The sequence below is a fragment of the Triticum aestivum genome, chromosome 4B, assembly GCF_018294505.1.
Source record: "Triticum aestivum cultivar Chinese Spring chromosome 4B, IWGSC CS RefSeq v2.1, whole genome shotgun sequence".
In the NCBI taxonomy this organism is placed as follows: domain Eukaryota; kingdom Viridiplantae; phylum Streptophyta; class Magnoliopsida; order Poales; family Poaceae; genus Triticum; species Triticum aestivum.
In genome coordinates this window covers 17,657,129-17,671,350 of record NC_057804.1, presented here as the reverse complement: position 1 = coordinate 17,671,350, position 14,222 = coordinate 17,657,129, and the positions used below count along the sequence as shown (strand labels likewise).

Genomic DNA, 14,222 nt, shown 5'->3' with positions numbered 1-14,222 from the left:
ACTACAGGGACTGGGTGCAGCACATGAAGCTTCACATGAGGGGCCAGCTGGTCTGGGAGCACCTCTCTGGTGCTCTGCCTTGTCCCCTGCTGCCCACTCCTCCAGCTGAGTTGGCCTTCCCTGTTGATGCCGATGAAACCAAGCAACGTGAGATGCTAGATGCTTTTGAAGAGGCCACTGAAGAGTATCAGAATCAACTCCACTTATACAAGCAATGGACAAATGATGATGCTCGAGCCTCTTCTATCTTGGTGAACAACATGGATGTTGATCTCACCATGGATGTGGTGGCCCTTACCACTGCATATCAGATGTGGGAGCACCTTCGCCATCGCTATGAGTCTACAGGGGATGCCATGTATCTCTCTGTTGTTCGTCAAGAGCAACAACTACAACAGGGAGATGCTACTGTGGATGATTTCTACAAGGAGATGTCGGCGGTGTGGCACCAATTGGACTCTCTGGGAGCTGATGTTTGTCGCAGATGTCAGTTTTGTGTGTGGCAACAAGCTAAGCTGGAGGTTCGTCACCTCTACGACTTCCTCACTCGCCTCCGGCCGGAGTTCGAGCAGAGTCGTGCTCAGCTATTGGCACGCCATCCTCGGCTCTCTACTCCGGAGGCCCTTGCTGGGGTGCGATCTGAGGAGGTGCGCCTACGGAGCACGGGCTTATTGCCATCCTCTTCAGCAGTCCTGGCTGCCCGCGTTCCACCACCGCTGCCTGGTGTGCCCTCTTCTACACAGGTGGCAACAACCTCCACTAGTGCTTTCTGCAACTACTGCAAGCAGGATGGTCACATGATCACGGAGTGCATCAAGAGGAGGAAACAGGGTCGCCGTGGTGGCCGTCCTCAAAAGGACTCAGGAGGCTCCTCTAATTCTCGTGAGGGCTCCCTTGAGAAGGTTCACCAGGAGATGCTCACCTTGCTGCGCCGCCTTACTGCTTCTGCACCATCCTCAGGTTCTGCTGGTTCTGCTGGTCAGACGTCTGGTCCACCACCGCACTCTTCGTCAGGTACATCTTTGCCCTGGATTCTTGATTCTGGGGCCTCCTTCCACATGACACCACACAGAGATCATCTTTGTGCTGTCAATTTCGTGCCTTCTCCTCTTACAGTTCAGACTGCAGATGGCACTTCTCTTTCTGTTGCCGCAAGAGGGACTCTTTCCATGTCTTCTTTTCATGTCCCTGCCGTTTCTCATGTTCCTAAACTGACTATGCAACTTCTATCTACTGGTCAACTTACTGACTTGGGTTGTCGTGTTATTCTGGATTCTGACTCTTGTTGTGTTCAGGACTGTCGTACGGGGACTCTGGTTGGGATCGGTCCTTGGCGCCATGACTCTCAGCGCCTTTGGGAGCTCGATTGGCTGCGCCTTCCTTCCGCTGCGTCCTCTAGCCAGTCAGACATCACCACCCCTTTTGCTTCAGCTGCCACCTCCACCACATCCTTCGCTCAGTGGCATCATCGATTGGGTCACATTTGTGGCTCCCGCTTGTATTCTTTGGTTAGGAGTGGTGTTCTAGGGTCTGTATCTGGTGATAGTTCACTAACTTGTATGGGTTGTAAGCTTGGCAAGCAGATACAACTTCCATATCCCTCTAGTAATTCTGTTTCTCAACGACCTTTTGAACTTGTTCAGATGTATGGGGTCCTTCCCCCTTTGTTTCGAAAGGGGGTCACAAATATTATATAATTTTCGATGATTTTTCTCGCCACACTTGGATCTACTTTATGTCATCTCGTAGTCAAGTGCTTCAAATTTACAAGTCGTTTGCTACCATGGTTCGCACTCAGTATGATTCCTCTGTTCGAGTTTTTCGTGCTGATTCGGCTGGCGAGTACTTATCTCGTGCGCTTCGTGGCTTCCTTGCTGAACAGGGTACCCTTCCTCAGTATTCCTGTCCTGGTGCACACGCTCAAAATGGGGTGGCTGAATGCAAACATCATCACGTCCTTGAGACTGCTCGGGCTCTTCTTTTATCTTCTGCTGTTCCCCCGCACTTTTGAGCTGAGGCTGTCTCTACCGCTGTTTATCTCATTAATATTCAGCCTTCTGTTGCTCTTCAGGGAGGGATACCAGTTGATCATCTAGGTGATGGTCCAGCTGATTATAGTGGTCTACGCCTATTTGGTTGTGCCTGTTTTGTTCTTCTCCACCCTCATGAACGCACCAAATTGACTGCTCAATCTGTTGAATGTGTTTTCCTTGGCTACAGTTTGGAGCACAAAGGTTACCGTTGCTGGGACCCTATTGCTCGAAGACTGAGAATCTCCAAAGATGTCACTTTTGATGAGTCTCGCTCCTTCTACCCTCGTCATTCTTCTACTGCCACAACCGAGTCGTTAGTCAAGCCTCTCTCTTTTTTGACTCTACCTAATTCTTCACCTTTATCGTCACCTGGTAGGTCCACTCCTAGCCTTTCACCTGTGTCTGCTCATGAGCTTCAGCTTACACAGGATGAGGTTTCTATTCCCGACTCTCCTACTCGGGTTGAGCCATCCACTCTTCTCCTTTTCCTTTTACCTACTCCCGTCGTGCTCAACATCCTTCTCCCTCTGATGCGCCACCTTCCACTTCCCCTCTCTCTCCGCTTCCTTTTGTCTACTCCCGTCGTGCTCGGCACCCTTCTCCCTCGGATGCGCCCACTTCCACTTCCACTCCTTCCCTGTTGGGTCCCATTCCTTCAGAACCACCTACCCCTCCTGCTCCTCGGTATAATCTGCGTGATCGCCACACTCTCCAGCCTCCTGCGTACTATGTTGCTGCTGCTACCACTCTTGTTGAGCCGTCTACGTATCGTGAGGCTGCTGCTCATTCTGAATGGCAGCATGCTATGGCAGAGGAAATTCATGCTCTTGAGCGCACAGGCACTTGGGACCTTGTACCCCTGCCTACAGGCGTTAGACCCATCACTTGCAAATGGGTCTACAAGGTTAAGACACATTCAGATGGTTCTCTCGTGCGCTACAAAGCTCGCCTTGTTGCGCGTGGATTCCAGCAGGAGTATGGTCGTGACTATGATGAGACTTTTGCTCCTGTTGCTCACATGACCACTGTTCCCACTCTTTTGGCTGTTGCTGCTGTTCGGTAGTGGTCCATCTCTCAATTAGATGTCAAGAATGCCTTCTTGAATGGTGAGCTGCGGGAAGTGGTCTATATGCAGCCGCCTCCGGGCTATACTGTCTCTGATGGCACTGTCTGTCGCCTTCGGCGCGCTCTTTACGGGCTGAAACAAGCTCCTCGTATCTGGTTTGAGCGTTTCTCCGCCGTCATCACAAGGATCGGGTTCTCTACTAGTGTTCATGATCCTGCTCTGTTTATTCACACTTCTCCTCGCGGTCGCACCCTTTTACTACTCTATGTTGATGACATGATTATCACAGGGGCTGACCACCAATTCATTGATTTTGTGAAGAAACGTCTACATGAGCAATTCTTGATGACTGATTTGGGTTCTCTTCGCTACTTTCTTGGACTTGAGATCATTTCTTCCCCTGAGGGTATTTATCTCTCTCAAGAGAAGTACATCCAAGATCTTCTCACTCGTTCCTGCCTCACTGATCAGCGCACGGTTGCCACTCCTATGGAGTTTGGTCTCCATCTTCGTCCTGGTGAGGGTGAACCCCTTGCAGATCCCACACGCTACCGCCATCTTGTTGGGAGCCTTGTCTATCTAGGCATCACTCGTCCTGACATTTCTTATGCTGTGCACATTATAAGTCAGTTTGTCTCTGCTCCCACTCAACTTCACTACAGTCACCTTCTTCGTGTTCTTCATTACCTTCGTGGTACCGTGACTCGTTGCTTATTCTTCCCTCGCTCCAGCTCTCTTCAGCTTCAGGCCTACTGTGATGCTACCTGGGCCAGCGATCCCACTGATCGCCGCTCTCTCTCTCTGCCTATTGTGTTTTTCTTGGCTCCTCCCTGATTGCCTGGAAGACCAAGAAGAAGAATGCTGTATCTCGCTCCAGTGCTGAGGCTGAGCTGCGAGCTATGGCGTCCGTGACTGCAGAAATTACTTGGCTACGATGGCTTCTTCAGGATTTTGGTGTTTCCACTGCTACACCGACCCCTCTGCTCTCCGACAGCACTGGGGCACTCAGCATTGCCCGTGATCCTGTTAAGCATGAGCTCACCAAGCACATCGGTGTTGATGCCTCCTACACTCGTTCTCAGGTGCAAGACAGAATTGTGGCCCCTCAGTATGTGCCCTCGGAGCTTCAACTTGCTGATTTTCTGACGAAAGCTCAGACACGGTCCCAACACAGCTTTTTCCTGTCCAAACTCGGTGTCCAAGATCCCCCTTGAGTTTGAGGGGGGGTGTTAGAACATGGTTGTGCTGTGTGTGTAGTTATCATATTGTATAGGGGCTTCTTTGCTTATTTCCCTTCATGTATATGTGCTGGCCTGTTGGCCCGATGGAATATGGGCTCACTTCATAATAGGAACAACCAAAGACTTAATTGTTTCTGAGTTGATGGATTTTTTACAACAGAAACAAACTACATGGATCGGTGCACCCAAACCGAACCAAACCAAACCAACCGAGCTAGCTAGTGGGAAATTAAATCGCTGCAACCATGGAAGGGGAAGAAGGAAATTCGTCGCTACAACAAATTGCTCTCTATTAGAACAATAACATCATCCAAAGAGAAGGGGCTGCCCATTCATGAAGAGCAAAATATGCAGTATAGCGTTACCATCAATCAGTTGAGCACTTACTTGTATGGCACAAATAAACAGAATCGCTTGCAATAGCTTAGCAACGACGAAACCAAGTGCCAAGTTCAAACAATGCAGTAGCTCGGTGCCAAACCCAACACATAATTTCTTAGAAAATAAAGCAGAACTCAACCAAGCCTAGAACATGAATAGGAATTGCAGGCAATAAAACATAAATGTTGCCTTTGTATTTCATTCACAGAGCAAAAATGTCAGGTGAGTAATTTGTTGGTGGCAAAATGACATTAATAGCATATGATGCGACACCCAGAACTGTTTGACGATCAATATTTATGCAAGACCATGCCGAAAAACCTACTTCCCTTTTGCACGTCTAAAATCATTCGCCAGACCAGAACATTGCACAAGCTACTGAAAATGACTGAACATTGTGAAGTGGGCAAACTGAACATTTCTGAAATTTCAAGTCTCTCTCTTCTCTCTCAGTTTTCTTCTTCCTGACGAAGCTATTCAGGCCAGGGCTCACGACGGCAGTCACACCAGCAATCGTAGGATGAATGTTTTAATCTCAGGACGAAGAATCCACCGCATGGTGGCCTGCGCGCCTAAGGAATCCAACCGCATCAGGAAGGGCAGAGGAGCCTGAATCGAAACCAACAGTGGGGGAGCGGGAGAAAGAGGTCACCTTGGCAAGATAATCACGGTGGTGAGGTTGAGCAGCCTGGTAATGGTGGGCATCCTCCTTCCCCAGATCGGACGGGAGCATCTCCCTCTCCTCCATAGCCCCCAAACTGCACGTACAGATGGAACGCACGCATCAGATGCGAGAGGTGATGAAGAAAACAGGAAGAAGAAAGAGAAGGTGGCGAGGGGATTGATGCCGTACCACTCCATGGCGAGGTCCCATGCTCGGTCGACTAGGGTTTCGGCGCGCGGAAGGAGGGGGCTTCCATGGCTGGGTGGGAGCTCTGCCGCTGCGTGGTCGTGGAGGAGGAGGACGACGGGTGGTCGTCGGCGTCGGTTGGTTGGGTGGAGGAGTACGCAGTGGCGGATCTGCACGCCGCCTGACCGGATCGGGATCCAGATCGAGAAGGGGAGAGGGTAGGGCGGCAGCGCCGATGGGAGACATGCCCGGGTGTGGGAGAGGAGGCCGTCGCCCTCGCCGCCGCCGCCGCCGGCGGCGGGGTTGTGGTTGAGGGAAGGGAATCTGAAGCGGCGGCGCAGAGCGAGTCGCGAGAGGAGGAAGAGATTGGGTCTGTGGGTGGTTTGGGCCTCCGTTGGTTGGTTGGTTGGATAAGATTCATTTGTCTCCATGTGCGAGCGCGCCATCCAAATTATTCGCGGAAGACCGGGAAGTGAGCACTGATTGGTTAACCCGGTCCTCCCACGGATTGCCCTCATGGCGTCAATCTTAGCCGTCCATCCTTTCTTGATCCGACGACAGATGCCCCATGTCACGCGGATCACGCTACTTACTAAATAAAACCCGTCAATCCTTTCACCATCTCCATCACCCCGGCCTAAAGTGCCTTGATTGGTTATCACAAAATCCGTTACAAAAAACAGCCATACCCAATCATTGCGATAGATAATAAACATGATGTATGGTCATCGCAGAAACACGTTCTTAAACCGGTCACATGTGAGGTACCCACCGTGAATAGCAATTGATGATGTTTCACCAACGTCTCGCGTTAATGTATCTTTGTACACGGACAACGCATGGGTATTTGGCTATTTTTGTACCTGCAACCTCTAGCTCGGTTTTTTTTTCACGTGAGACCCACTCACCAGTGTGTTACCATCTACTTCCTCCGTCCCGTAATATAAGAGCATTTTTTTACACCACACTAGTGCCAAAAACGCTATTATATTATGAGAAGGAGGGCGTATTTTATTTTCTGTCATACACCAAGTGCGTCTCATCGTTGTGGCCCTTGAGGCTACAATACCCCAACACCGACCACCTTGTCCGCAAGGACGTCCAACCAATCCATCTACCGTGTCGCGCTCTCGAAGCTTTGTGTTGTCTACTGAGCCATCTCTTTGGGTCAGGTGAGTAGCAATCGACACTAATGAACATACTATGGAAGTGAATAGACACGCCCAACCCAACACCACACATCACATAACGACTTGTCTTAAATCCGGCTTACTAGTAGTATATATGATTTTGAGAAATGCTAGTTATTAAACACTGTTTATTTTGTGCCTTCAATGTACATGGCAATTCTTTTCATGAGAACACCAGGACAGCCGGTAAAAAGAAAAACTAGAAACGATTATAAGATTTGTTTCATGTTTGCTTGGCTAGGCTTCGCTTGACACGACTATCTCCGGACGGCGGTGGCCACTTGAATCCTGGTGCCTTGGCTCCGGTTAATAGATAGGTAGGCCTTTAGTCCTCGCAGGGGCGTCACTCGTACGGATGGCCGCATTTCTTATTCGAGTTAGTCCTTCGGGCCTACGATCCTTCTCTGGTCAACCATGAGGTTAGGGTTTCTATGAGCTCCTCGGGGTGCATGAGGTTAAGGTTTCTCACCATGCATATATATACAATGGTGAGATTTGAGATCAGGTTCTTCAGATCCATCCTAGGAGAAAACGGCGACGTCGATGGTTGTGGGTCTAGGGCGCTCGTCCTTAGGGGCACATGCATGAAGACTTTTCGACTGTTATCGATAAGGTTAGGGGGCTCTAGTATGAGAGTGGCGGCAGGGCCGCGCCCGCAGTTCATCCTGTCGGCGGAGACAAGCCCCAGGCTGCCCAGGCGGTGGCCTGGGGCGTGAGGCTGTGTTCCTTTGTGTATTGTAGCTAGTTTTATACTGTTTATTATTGTAGCTAGTAGTTTGCCTGGGGCGTTCCTAGTTTCTGGCTCCGCCACTGGACCCGATGTTATATTTTATTGTGTTTAAGATGCTTTGGTACTTCCGATGAATCTTTTGTAGTATATTATATGTCTTTGCGAAAAAAGATGTTTACTAAGGGAATGACATATGATGTTGTCGATGACTCCCAAAAAAATAAAAACTTTGCCTCGCCTGCTCCCAAAAAGATAGAAACGGATTGTGCACATTCAATCCGTTCGTGCATGGCAAGATAGCCCGGTCGTGGTACGTAGCACATCCGGGGAGGACGGCGGATGGGTCGTGTTTCGCGGTATGACGCCGGCTCGAAGTAGCTGGCCTATCTACTCGATCTATCATCGATCCCTGGCCGATGCAGATGGAATTGAGTGCAGTGCAGCAATTTGGACGCGGACGGCAAAGTGTAACCGCAAGATGCTTGGTGTTGAGCTATATATCCATGCACGGGCTGGCCATGGTGGATGGAGATGGAATAAAACGCATGCACGCACTCAGCGAGGGTTGGTTCGGAGGCCGACGACGTGCATGAAAACAAGTTTTTCATTTTATGCATGCATGTATTGTGTGGTACGTGAAGCTACTAGCTATACTACTCCTAGCTATGATGATATGATGAAGACCTTCAAGACGTCGACTCCATAAGATCCCCACGCAGAGCAAATCCTAGCCTCATTTCACTCCGATCCGTTTCCTTTTGCTCCAACCCGTTTCATTTCTCCCGAGCACGTGTGACCACGTGCAGCAACTCCGACGGCAGCTCCAGTTTAGGTGCGACGGCGCCCGCGCACGGATCTGCGAGGGCAGCTCAATTGGCGGCGCCCGGCCCATCCGTCGGCCTCCTCCACCTTTGGCCGTTGCTTCGTGCAGGCAGCTCCGAATCAAAGACTTTTCGACTGTCACCGATAAGGTTAGGGCGGCTCTAGTATGAGAGCGGTGGCAGGGGCGCGCCCACGGTTCGTCCCGCCGACGTCAATTGTCGTTTGATGGTCCATGGACCCGATGTTATATTTATTATGTTTGAGATGTTTTTGATACTTTCGATGAATCTTTTATAATAGATTTTATGTCTTTGCAACAAAAAAATGATTACATGGCATCGTGAACGTTGAAGCAGGCTTGAAGCTCATCATCGCGTTAGGAGCTCGGTGGGTGACGTGCATGCACGCATGCAAAGAAGTTCTTTTTCTTTATGCATGCATGTGTGGTACGTACGTGAAGCTACTGGCTAGGATGATATATGCGATGCAGACCTTGAAGCTCGTTGACGCGCCCGGGCACATCTGGCCCCACAAAATTCCCATCTAAAGCAAACCCTGGCCTCCTTTCACTCTGCTCTGCTTCGCTCCGATCCGTCAACTCCCGAGCGTCGGCGATAATGTCCAACATCAGCAGTCACTCTGATGGCTCGAGCGACGACGGCTGGGACTCCTTCTTCAGTGATGATGTCGGAGACAAGGACAAGCTGGGCCTCCGCACCGTGCTGGAGCAGTGCTTGCGCGTGTGTGTATATATGATCGAGTGACGGCTTTGGTTTTAGGTGCTTCGTGCCCCGCGCGCGGATCTGCGAGGGCAGCTCAATCGGGCCGGCCGTCTGTTGGCCTCCGGCTATTGCTTCGCGCATGCAGCGGTGGGTTCTAGTGCCCGCTCCGCCGGCGCCGCGGATGTGCACTCCGGAATCGGATGAGCGCATCCTCAAGTGGGTATAGTGACGGTCACTTACGACGGACACCCGGCGGGTTGAGTAGTCTGAGTAGGCGGGAGGCGACGAGGGTGGGGCAAGCTCAAACGCATCGTCCGACGCTTAAAGGGCCACATGGTCATCTCCGATCAGCGAGGCGTGCACGTCCATACACACATACGTACGTACGTACATGCAAGAAATTCAATTCAATTCAAATTTGAATTGAAATAGGAGGGAGGATGGATCGCGCGATGGGTTTCCAAAATAAGGGACCGGCCAGCGAGCCAGCGTGCAATTAAGGGACTGGACTGGACTTGGCGTTCTTTCTCAATCAATAATAATGATAATAAAAAAAGAAAAAAGGGACTGGACTTGGCTCACCGGCAGGACAGGAGAGGACGGTAAAGACATCCACCACCGTGCGGGCTGACAGGGAAAAATATCGCTGTGTGTCAAAGTATAAAATATTCAGATTCCATGTGTACATGAGGCTTTATTGATTTGGATTCCAGCTTACCTTAATAGTGGAGAATAATTCACAGGGACTTGAGGCTCACACAGGTGACAGGCCCCTCCAAAGGAGTCCAGAAACCCAAGCCTTGGAGGAACAAGTTGAGAAGCAACCCAAGCCACTTCCTGTAACTGTAAGCATTCCATTCCTTGAGCAGAACGCAGTGAGCCTTGCATGCTCTGGTGATGCAGTGATCAAGCATGATCTGTTTTCGTGTAACCTCGGAGCTCATTTGTTGTGAAACCCAAGCCATGCATGTCTGTCTATCTACATGTGCCAAACTTGTAACTTGTTTTGTCCGGCTGTTATGTCATGTGCCCCTGGGCTGAACTGAACTCTCTATGCATGCATGCTAGGTTGCACTGAATCGAGCAACAGACGGACACAGATGAAGCATACGATATGATCCCAAATGAAAAACAAAGGACACAGATGAAGCCCTGGCACTGTTGGACATGGATGGCTTCACCATGAAACACCTCGGAGTGACGGGGGAGGGAGGACAGCCACAACCCATTTAACACAGCGAGCGACCCGGGAACGAACGGCTTCTAACAAAAAGGGACGCTCCGCTTCGAATTCGCATCGTGTGTTACTGTTTCAGGAAAGAAATTGCACGGTCGGAGCAGGGACCGGCTGCCTGCCTTATTTGTGGCGCGACGCCGACATCACAAGATGATCGCTCCGCGGCTTCCTTCCAACCATGACGCAACGAATGATTGGCCGGCGATGCGTCTTGGTAGGCAAGGAAGGAAGCCACGTGTCGACCTTTGAGCACCGGTAAACAGGGTTCGTATACTTGATGGCATCCGTCCAAACCCAATGTCTAGGACACATAATCGCCGCTAAAGAATTGTATAAATTACCAACACTACGAATTGTGTGCATATTCTAAATGGTAATAGTAATGTTTCAACTGACTCTGATACTTTTACTGCATCCCAACATTGTACCTATCTATAGCATGAGATTAGCATTGATGTGGCAAGGAATAACATGTTTAAATCAGGTGTAACATATACTTTTCATTTGTAGTTCAACAAATAATTAATTAATATGTGGACTTAAGAAAATTCACGTGAGATTTGTCTAAGTGCAACAATGTTGAACAATTAACTGTGATTTCTTTTTGATATACAAAGCCTACTGGTTGATGTGTTTTGGTACAGTTAAGGAGGTGGTGGCGGCCGCCTAGGGTAGATCGGGAGGAGCACGTCGCCTGGCCAGCTCGTGCCTGGCCATGTGCTAGAAGGCTGGTCCAACAAATAATTAATATGCACACCTAAAAGCATAATGTGAGATATGTCTCACTGCTATAATGTTGAACCACCATGTGTGATTTGTTTTCTGACATATGAAATTCTACTGGTTATGATATAGTACTACCTCTGATCCAAATTAATTGACACAACCTCTATACAATTTTCATTTTACATTTTATAGAGGCCGCGTCAATTAATTCGAATCGAAGGGAGTATATATTTTGGTACAGTTGTGAGATTGAACGGATGTGATCATTTTGGGTATAACTATATGGATCCAACGAACCCTATTTATTTAGGCACCACTATATCGATCTATTGTATGTGATCGGTTTAGGTATATTTATATAGATCTAAATGTTATGATCCATTCATGTACAATAATATGACAAATGCAATCTGTCTAGGGACAATTATGCAGATCTAAGTGGTACAGTTTTGAAGATTGAACGGATGTGGTCATTTTAGGTATAACTATGTGGATCCAACGAAGCCTATATATTTAGGCACAACTATATAGATTTAATGTATGTGATCAGTTTAGGTATAGTTATATAGATCTAAATGTTATGATCCATTCATGTACAGTAATATGACAAATGCAACCTGTCTAGGGACGATTATGCAGATCTATCTGCTACAATCATGTACTCTCCCGTCCCATAATACAAATAACTCACACCATATGTTTATAATCTACCAATAAAGTGATGGTCCACCAGATCGACGACCAAACGTTTTTCTTTTCTTTTTTAGGAACCTCTAGCACATCTGTTTCATTGTATAGTACTCCCTCCGTCTCGAAATACTTGTCAGATAAATGGATATATCTATACATATTTTCATTCTACATACATCCATTTTCCGAAAGTATTTTCACATGGAGGGAGTATATTTAAGATTGGAATATATGATTTCATGAATGATTTGTTTTTCAAATGTGTGATATACTGTAAAAGGCCTCTTAAAATTGTGATTTTGCATAATTAACTCATACCTTTTCTGCTTGCTCACGACAGTGCAACTGCACACTTCGTGAACAGCGCACTTAACAGCGACCATGTTGTTCCCTTCGATGATTGGACCCTTTTCCTCCCCACATATGACTGTCCAGCTACTGTGCTTCCCGGACAGTAACTGCAAACCAGACACACGCTCACAAATCAATCCAGAATTTAAGGCAACTAAATAGACAGCTTCCATTTGCCCTAAATAGGCTTCCTCCGACGATTAGACCTCGCCGGCCGAGTCACCAGCCGGACAATCAACTCATGGATCAGCTCCCTCTTCTTGGGAGCGGCCCCAAAGCCGCAGCCATTACCCCTTCCTTCGTCGCAACGGATCAGTACGCCGCATCCACATCAGCTTCACCACCGGAAAAGGCGCCGCCGGCAGCACCGCTCCCGGCCCCGGAACACCATGGAAAGTCCAGCCACAACAGGAGATCATCTGACACGATCAAGGCCAAGATCATGTCGCATCCTCTCTATCCGGCTCTCCTCGGAGCCTTCATAGACTGCCGGAAAGTACGTACTGTACATATATAGACGAGCACAGCTTGTATCTTTGCTGCCCTGCTGTTTCTTATTTTGTTATTTTTTCTCTGTCTAATAAGGTCGGAGCGCCGCCGGAAGTCGTTGGTCGGCTCTCCTCCCTCGTCGACGAGCTCCGGCCAAATTCAGCCGGCAGGCAGGAACAGCCGGCGGACCCAGAGCTCGACCAGTTCATGGTAACAAGTATTACATGATTAGTTTAGCTGGCTGGAGCTCAATTATTTGCATATATGGATCTAGCGATATATATGCTTTTGTGTGTGTGTGCAGGAGACCTACCGTGATATGCTGGTGAAGTACAGTCAGAAGCTCACGAGGCAAATCCAAGACGCCAATCAGTTCTTGAGGAGCGCCGAGGCCCATATCGACTCGTTTGCACTAGGTGTGTGCATGCTTAATTACACTAAGTTACTAGTATTTTTGCGGGCTTGTCTTTCTAGGTTTGGGAGTTTGAGATAATGCCAAGACTGTTGCAGCTTTGCAGGCATATCCTATACTTACTTATCATCTTTGTTTTTTGCGGGAATACTTTCTTTTATTGGAACTTTCGATCTATTCATCTCTAATCATTGTAGTACAACAAACGCAAAAAATAATAAAAATTATATCCAGATTCCGTAGACCACCTAGCGACGACTACAAGTACTGAAGCAAGCCGAAGGCGCCCCGCCGTCTATGTGTGGTCATCTATGAAAGAAAACAAGTGTCAGTGTAGCGTACCATGTGGTGTGTATAATTACCGAACCTCTAGCTTAATTAATTAGGACTCTTAAATGTCTTAAAGTGGTCTGTGTGCATCTTGTGATCCAGAGGCCGTGGTTCTCCCCTTATAAAAGAAACATGGCAAAGGTGATATAACCGCAAGGAGTATAAACTCGATATCAACATAGCAAGATGCGCACAGCCCCATCAACTCGACAATCCCCCAAAAAATAACAGTCATCGTCTGGCATAAAAAAAATGAAGAATGTCTTAGGGCGATGGGGTAAACAACTTGCACACGAGCCATACACTAAACCGGCATTCATGTGGTGTAAACACCTCTCTAATTAGGGATGTAAATTTGTGACCCTCGGGGTTCCCTCTGACTCATTGAGTTTATTTAGTAGAAATAAAGAGGGCCAGAAAATGCTCTAAAGGGTACCAGTTTGCACCCCTATCCCTGATCATTTGTTCACACCGCCTACATGCTAGTTTGAACAACTTCATGTGCTCCGACCGCTGAAGCATAGACCATTTATGGGACCAACACTTAAATGAGTGTATAACCTGCAAAGGAGTACAAGTCTTCTTTTTGTCAAAAACCATATCGTTCTTGGATAGCGAAAGAACCCAACATAAGGCATCACCCCCATCAAGATATGAGAGGAAAGCTTCTTATTGATACCCACAACCAGGTGTCAAAAATATTATGCACATTACAATATGGATGTATATTTAAGGTCACCATGACTATAGACCAAACAACTCAAGGGGACTTGTATTCTGGTCACAATAAAAGACCAGAGTTTAGTAAACAAATTATATAGGCACCTTTAGGGTAGAAATATGCGATTGTACATGTACTTAAGATACTAAGCTCCCTAGGGATGCTAGCTTCTGGTGTGCCAGGGCTTAAGGGGTCACTGATGGGACCAGTAATAAGGGAGTGAATCAATAT

The 14,222-nt window shown here is 48.1% G+C and overlaps 1 protein-coding gene across 1 annotated transcript; it reads left to right on the top strand.

Moving 5' to 3' along the window:
- The first annotated feature begins 12,222 nt into the window (after window positions 1-12,222).
- Window positions 12,223-13,162, top strand: LOC123094231 (homeobox protein knotted-1-like 4). The gene is made up of 3 exons (XM_044516284.1): window positions 12,223-12,535; window positions 12,625-12,738; window positions 12,833-13,162. Exons 1-3 carry the CDS (start codon window positions 12,281-12,283, stop codon window positions 13,019-13,021), a joined length of 558 nt encoding a protein of 185 aa, XP_044372219.1. The 5' UTR covers window positions 12,223-12,280; the 3' UTR covers window positions 13,022-13,162.
- Window positions 13,163-14,222: the final 1,060 nt, after the last annotated feature.

What these genes read in the sequence shown, in the direction of transcription:
- LOC123094231 (XM_044516284.1), top strand. Translation starts at nt 12,281, where the DNA reads ATGGATCAGCTCCCTCTTCTTGGGAGCGGCCCCAAAGCCGCAGCCATT. An exon ending in CCTTCATAGACTGCCGGAAA is followed by an intron (nt 12,536 to 12,624) that starts GTACGTACTGTA and finishes CTGTCTAATAAG; the next exon opens with GTCGGAGCGCCGCCGGAAGT. An exon ending in CAGAGCTCGACCAGTTCATG is followed by an intron (nt 12,739 to 12,832) that starts GTAACAAGTATT and finishes GTGTGTGTGCAG; the next exon opens with GAGACCTACCGTGATATGCT.